This window comes from Pteropus alecto, unplaced genomic scaffold (genome assembly GCF_000325575.1).
Source record: "Pteropus alecto unplaced genomic scaffold, ASM32557v1 scaffold11, whole genome shotgun sequence".
In the NCBI taxonomy this organism is placed as follows: Eukaryota; Metazoa; Chordata; class Mammalia; order Chiroptera; family Pteropodidae; genus Pteropus; species Pteropus alecto.
Window position 1 is genome coordinate 8,999,572 of NW_006431956.1, and position 6,939 is coordinate 9,006,510.

Consider the following 6,939-nt stretch of genomic DNA (forward strand, 5'->3'; position numbering starts at 1 on the left):
AAGGAAGAAAAAGGCACAGCCACAGCAACTTCCACACACTGATTCACAAGTTGGGCAAGGAATACAACTACCTCGTCACAGGGGACAGTGAAGCAAAGACCAGTTTTCCCAAGTTCTGCTTTTCACGAGGTGTAGTGCCATTTATCTGAGGCATGGAGGGGTATGCAAGAGGTTTGGAACTCGAGTCTCTTGAGAAAAGTTTCAGAAAGAATTCAGCAAATATACCAAACAATGGCTCCAACACCATCAAAAGGTACGTGTGGTGCCATCTATAATGCTTGAGCTACTTCAGGTTTACCCCAAAATTCAATGAATTTCTCACTCAAGAAGAGAAGCATTTGCAGGTGTTCATTCTAGCCAATCTGTGGTGTGCGAAGGTCCTGGCAGGAATGATGGCCCTCCCAAACTCTGTCATTTAAGAAAACCTTAAAGAAGAGACTTGTCCCAAGTCCTAGGCCAAATGTAAGGAAATCCAAGTACAATATCAGGGGACTAATGACAGTTTATCTCTAAGCTGAAGAGTCCAAGGGAGGGGAGGGGAGGGAAGAGTCATAACAAAAGTCAAGGCCTTCATTCAGGATGAAATGCTTTCCTGCGGTCGAGGATGTAATTAACCTGCAGCAACACCACGAGAAGCTTCTCTTCCTTCCTCCCTCTTTCCGATCAATATCTAGGGCTCTCCTCTGGGTCAAGTCCAAAGGAAACCAGATGACAAAGAAGCAAGCAGCCTACAGATGAAGTCCTCATAGTTTGGCATCCCGGAGCCAAGAAAGACAGATTAAACTATAGCGAAGAGACATAGGGATCGGATGTGGCAAATGGAAGGTCCTCGTCACAGTAGATTTCTCTAGGGAGCCAAGGACTGTCAGTTGGAATTTAAAGAAAACAAAAATAATGTTAGAACTATCCTTTTGGAATAAACTGAGCAGACATACAGGACTGGACCATCACCCCAGATTAACTCAAAACAGAGATCTCACCTAGTATCAGGCTTTCCTAATAATTTTAAGGACACAATCAGTCAAGGGGCTCAGACAAAGCAGAGAGTACCTGGGACATTAACTGTGGCCTCTCTGGTCCTGTCTTCCTGCACTGGACATGCACCTGTGGCCCAGAAGAGTAGGTGAGGTCTTGAAATGAGGTCCATGGGGTTCTTCCCACAGCAGGAGCATTTTTACACCCAGAGAGTTGGATGGCTTCGGTGCCACTCTCCAGGACACCTGTCTCACACAGCCATGGTTCCATTTACTATTAGTAATACCTGAGCCAGGAAGAGCCTGCAAAGGGCTTTCAGTGGATAAGATCTCTTCCTCCTAGCAAATGTCATTAGTCTATGACCCAGAGGTGCAGTTACAAAGAGATGAGACCAGGTTGTCAGCCTTGGTCCACCGCCCCCCCTCAACTCAACACCCCCAGTATAACCACTCACACCCCCAGGGAAGGAAATAAATGCATTTTAGGCAGGCTCTTTAACCTCTTCCTCTCCCAAACACTATATTTAAAATTAAAAGAGGAAGATATGTGTGTATGTGTGTGTGAGAAAGAGAGAGAGAGGCAGGGAAGGAAATAAATGCATTTTAGGCAGGCTCTTTAACCCCTTTCTCTCCCAAACATTATATTTAAAATTAAAAGAGGAAGATATGTGTGTGTGTGTGTGTGTGTGAGAGAGAGAGGGGGGCGGGAGGAGGGAGGGAGGAGAGAGAATTTTCAAGAAGAGAAAGAGAAAAATATAAAAATACAGAGGAGGGGAGGTCACTGGGCATCTCTTGCTTGAGACAGGCATGAGGAAATCTGCTATATGCCTCTTACCCTAAACAATGTTCCAACTTTGTCAAGTCCACGGCGAAATGCAACCCAGGTCAGTTCCCTTGAGGGAGGTTACAGGCAGAACCACAGTTGTGTCCTCGGCCAGCACAGTCAGACTCTCCTCCTTTTAGATCCAAGTGAGGCAGAGCAGCTGCCATCAAACTCAGGCCGCCAGTGCCTCTTCTATGTCTGAAGCCTTAGGAGCTTTTAGATGCCCTTTTCCCCCATCTGGAGAAGATGGTGTCATGAACTCTCTAAAATCCAGGATTGAAAGCAGGCATGGGGAAGTTGGGCCTGAGCCACGGCTGGGACTAGGGGTAAATATGTCACCCCTTCTGTGACTATGAGCAAGTCCACACAAGTGTGTATTTTTCTAAAAGCAGGTCCAGAATGCTTGTAGGATTCTCAAAAAGACTGAGGGCCTATAAAAGTTAAGCCGGCAAAACCGAGTTTTTAGTGGACCAGGGACAGATGAGCATGTCCCCACTGCCAGCATCCCAACCCTGGTCTGCACTGTTCTGTCCCTCATCTATCCTCCTCACCCATGGGAGCATCTCCAAGCCCAAGGTCAAGCCTGAGCACAAACACAGTCTCAAATGTTTTTGAAGATGCCGTCAAACATTTTGAATACGAAACACTTATTTTAAAATTAAATCAAATGTGAAGAGCAGAACTCACCGCTTCGTTTTGTTAGATAACGTCTTAAAGCCATCCTGCAGATTCGTGCATCTCTCTGTCAGCTGAAGTGACTTCTCATTCGGATAGGTGCTGTTCCATGAAAGAGATTTAAAGAAATGATTGATTTAAAATGAGTTTATTGTTAAAAAAAAAATCGGACTTAATTGATAACATGTGCCCAACTGAAGTCTGATTTTTCTTCCATTATTGGATTTCTCTGTAGAAAAGGAAATTGATATTTTCACCTCTGACAGGTCTAAGTAAACAAAGGAACAAAGAAAAAAACATACTATAAAGCCAAAGAGAAAAGAACTCCCTATAGAAGACTTTATATTTTTATAATTTGAGGTTAGTACGTACAATGAACAACTTATTTAATATTTTTAATCATTGTGTATGTAAGCAGGCTTTATTTTTTTTTTAAATGTTGTCTCTGGTAGGAAGAATGCAGACACAGTTCTCTCCAAAAATATCGCAAGGTAAATCTGGCCTTTGATTATTATATAGCTGTGATAGAGGGTCTGTTGCTATTATTTATGTACCTGGAAAATTAGAATCGGAACAAAACCAAATCAAAAAACAAGTTGAAGGAAATGGGTTATGGCGTTGGGCTGCCCACTAGCTAACCACTCTAGGCATCCCTTTCCACATCTCTAGTTTTTCCCTCATAGTGTTATTGTCATGATTGACACATGACATAGAAAATAATGTAAACCACTTGGTACCATGCCTAACATAGTAAATGCTCAAAAAATGTCAACTCTCACTTTCCTTAGACTTCAAAGCAATGCATACAACTCTGATTTACTGTTATTGCATTTATTTAATCATGCTGAAGGCATCTGCTAAAGAGAACCTAATATGGGCTGGATGCTTAGGATATGGAGCACCCTGTGGAAAAAACAGACATGGTCCCTTTCCCTAATGGAGCTTGCAGTCTGGCTAGGAAAAAAGATATTTATCAAATAAACAAACAACAAACAAACAAAACCCATACAAATGAATATAGAATTATGAACTGTGATTAGAGTCATCGAAAAAGCAGTGAGTGCCATGGAGGAGTGTAACGGGAGACCCCTGCATGCTGAGGGGGCCTCTGAGGCAGTGTCATTTAGGTGGCAATCTCAAGGGTAATTCGAGTGAGCTAGATGAACTTTGGGGAGTGGGGAAAACATTCCAGGCAGAAGGAAAAGCATAGGCAAAGGTCCTAGGATGGGGAGCAGCCCAGAATGTTTGAGGAACTCAAGGAAGGCAGGTGGGGCCCAAGGCTAAAGGCTAAAAGGTGGTTGGAGTAGTGAGCGGTGGGCAGAGCACACAAGCCTGGTCAGCCATGTTTAGAATTTATCCAAATAAGAAGGGGAAGCAACAGAACGTTGGGGCAGGAGAGTGATGTGACTTGACGTATGCTTTAAGAAGTTCACTATGCAGAGAAATGAAATGAGGAGAGGTAGGGCTACAGACAAGATAGGAAAGTGAGGAGGTTTCTGCAGAGTTCCAGGAGAGAAATGATGGCGCCTTGCTTTACTAATCGAGACAGAATAGACTATGATGTCATAGTAAAAAAACAACTCATAGTTGCTCTCCATAACAAAGCTTCGTTTCTTGCTCCTGACATGCCCACTGCATGTCTGGGGGGCTTTATAGGACAGCTGTGCTGCACTCACTTTAGGGATCCAGACTGCTTTGGTCTTGGGGCACCTGCTCTGCAACAACCTGCTTCCAAGAATGTACTGGATGGCCTTACCTTGTATCTGAACACTCTAGCCCGGCCAGAACCAGTCGCATGCCTGACCTGATTGCAAAGTGGCAATCAGAAAACAGCAACCATCCTGAGTGCCCAGAAAGAAGGGAGGTCGGGACACAGAAGTGCACCGAAGATAGCACCACACTATCAGCCAGAAGAGGAGCTGACAGATTCGCGATCTGTTCTGGAGATAAGACTGACAGGGCTTCAAAATAAATTGGATACGGGAGGTGAGGGAGCGGGAGGTGTACAGGTAAAGGGATAAACAAGAAAGATTCATAATTAATTCTCCAATATTTCTCAGAAAAGCACTGTGCACGGAGTACATATGGGCTCATAAAATCCCTCTTTATCCTGATATAATTTCACCCCTCCCCCGCCACCTCCCTTCTCCTGCCTCCTTCTGTCTCCATACCTCACCTTCTGTGCCTCCTGAATGTATTATCGTACTTTCCAAGGATTTGTTTATTTCTAATTGGCTGTGTATTTTATTCAGGCAGCACCGTTAATGAAGTGAATTACCGAGCCAGCAGTGCTTTGAATTATGATGGCTTTGCAATATTGAATTGTAAAACTGTGATAAGCAGGCACCCATAGGATTTAGTGTCATAAAACTTTCCTTAAATCGGAGAGTATCTTTGTTACTAAAAAGTCAAAACAGTTTTGGCCAACCGAAAAGCACAGAAGGTCTATGGAAAGCAGATGAGAGCATCAGGGGGTGAAGTGGAAATGAGAAATTAAAGTCATGGAAGAAACAGGGTCTTAGGTTTCAGTAGGACCAGCCTTTGAATCTGGGCTCCACTCCCTGACCTTGGCCTCTGAACCTAAGGGTTTAATTTCCCTTTTTAAATTTTGACTCAATGAAGTAGTTATAAGGATGCTATAGGTTGAATGTTTATGTTCCCTTAAATTCATTGACTAAAACCGTAAGCCCCAAAGTGATGGTTTTAGGAGGCAGGGCCTTTGGGAGGTGATGAGATCATGAAGGGGGAGCCCTCAAGAATGGGATGAGCGTCCTTATAAAATCGGCCTGAGAGAGCGCTTGCTCCCCTTCTGCCTTGTGACATTGCAGGGAAAAGGTGGCCCTCTATGAGGAATCGAGATCTCACCAGACACCAGAACTGCAGGTGCCATGGTCTTGGATTTCCCAGCCTCCAGAACTGCAAGAAAGAAGTGTCTGTTGTTGATAAGCCAGCCAGTCTGTTACAGCAGCCAAAGGGAAATTGCATGGAAATGCCTGGCACACAGAAGCCACTAAATAAAGGCTGTGCTCTTATTCTTCTAAACGCCACCTTGGAGTCTTCCCTCAAACCGGTCATCGTTATACCCACAGGGGTGAGAAAACTCTCTCACTGTGGAAAGTCACTTCACAGGGAAAGGAGCGGAAAAGGACGTCCCTTGAGTCCCCTTTGCTTTCTCGCCTGTCCTCTTCTCCTTCAAAGCATCGTCATAGTTTTCTTTCTTTTATGCCAATGTCACGAAAACCTTCCTCGAAAAACGTTAAAATATTCAGATGCAGAAGCCACAAACTTCAAATATTTGTTTGAGTTAGGCATCTGACCTAACATCACTGCCCTTTAGATAAACCTCCCAGTCCGTGTTGTTTTCAACAATATTGGCTATTCAGTGAGAAATACAAATTAACACGATAACTGCCATGTTTTAAAATGTTTCGAGACCTGACAGGTAAGAGATGCCAGGAGTCGCTGGGGAATGAGAAGGCACTGGATCTTCCAAGCTGGATCACCCAGTTAGGCTAGATGGCCACTCCTCTCTGTCATGTGAGTAAGTGAGAACTCGATGACCCTTGAATCTGAGCCCACGAGGAGAACCACAAGGGGGTCATTTGCTCTTGAAAGAGGAAAAGAAGAAACCTCCTCAGTTCTGAGTTGAGAGAAGACACGACCAGTGGACAGATCCAGTTCGAGAAGTTGGCACCCACTGCAGATGAGGACATTAGCTTGAATCCTCCTTCATTTCCAGTTTGGGAATACCTCTCAGACGAGTCTAAGAGGACAGAGAGAAATTGATTGAGATGAAAGTACGAATTTCGAACACCTGGAGTCAGAGGCAACCTGGCGGAAAGAAGAGCTGGCTACATGACCAAGTGTGGGCTGACTTGTAACCCCAGGAAAGATTACTGGGGATCAGCTTGAAAGGCCCAACCAAAAAGACTGGATGTCAAGGAGAACTTGAAATGGTAGAGGAAGCTACAGAGGTGAAGTACACCTGAGCCTGGAGCTCACATTCAGGTAGATGAAGTGTAGGATATAAATTGTGAGGAGATCCCCGCTCCCATTCCTGCGCTTCCCCCACAAAAACTAACACAAGTTGGCGGTCTGAACACTTGGGTCTTCGTGGAGAAAAAGCACAGGTTTCGGGAAGACTGTCAGATAAGCTGTAAGAACCACAATCCCTGGGGCCAGACTCTTGCAGGTTCAAATGAAGACTTCTGCATCTGTCAAGTCTGACACATTTTTTTAGTTTCAGTTCTTTGGTGAAAACCCTTTGTAAGAACTTCTTACCAGAATCAGCTTACAAAGAGAAAAGGTACAGTCCATGTGTGATCTGCCAAACCCTAAGGTTGAGAGTGATCCCAAGACAAGTCATGGGAGGGACAACGGCCACCCTTTTAAAGAGCTACGAGGACTCGGTGGACCAAGCGAGCGCTCGAAGTGTCCCAGACCAGATCACCGAGATGACTGACTGCC

The 6,939-nt window shown here is 44.6% G+C and overlaps 1 protein-coding gene across 1 annotated transcript in view; it reads right to left on the minus strand.

Moving 5' to 3' along the window:
- ST8SIA6 (ST8 alpha-N-acetyl-neuraminide alpha-2,8-sialyltransferase 6) overlaps positions 1-6,939 on the minus strand; it is a 126,584-nt gene that overhangs the window by 52,385 nt on the left and 67,260 nt on the right. The window contains exon 5 of the mRNA XM_015585596.2: positions 2,485-2,574. Within this exon, the coding sequence (XP_015441082.1) occupies positions 2,485-2,574 (90 nt within the window). The remainder of the gene's footprint in view (positions 1-2,484; positions 2,575-6,939) is intronic.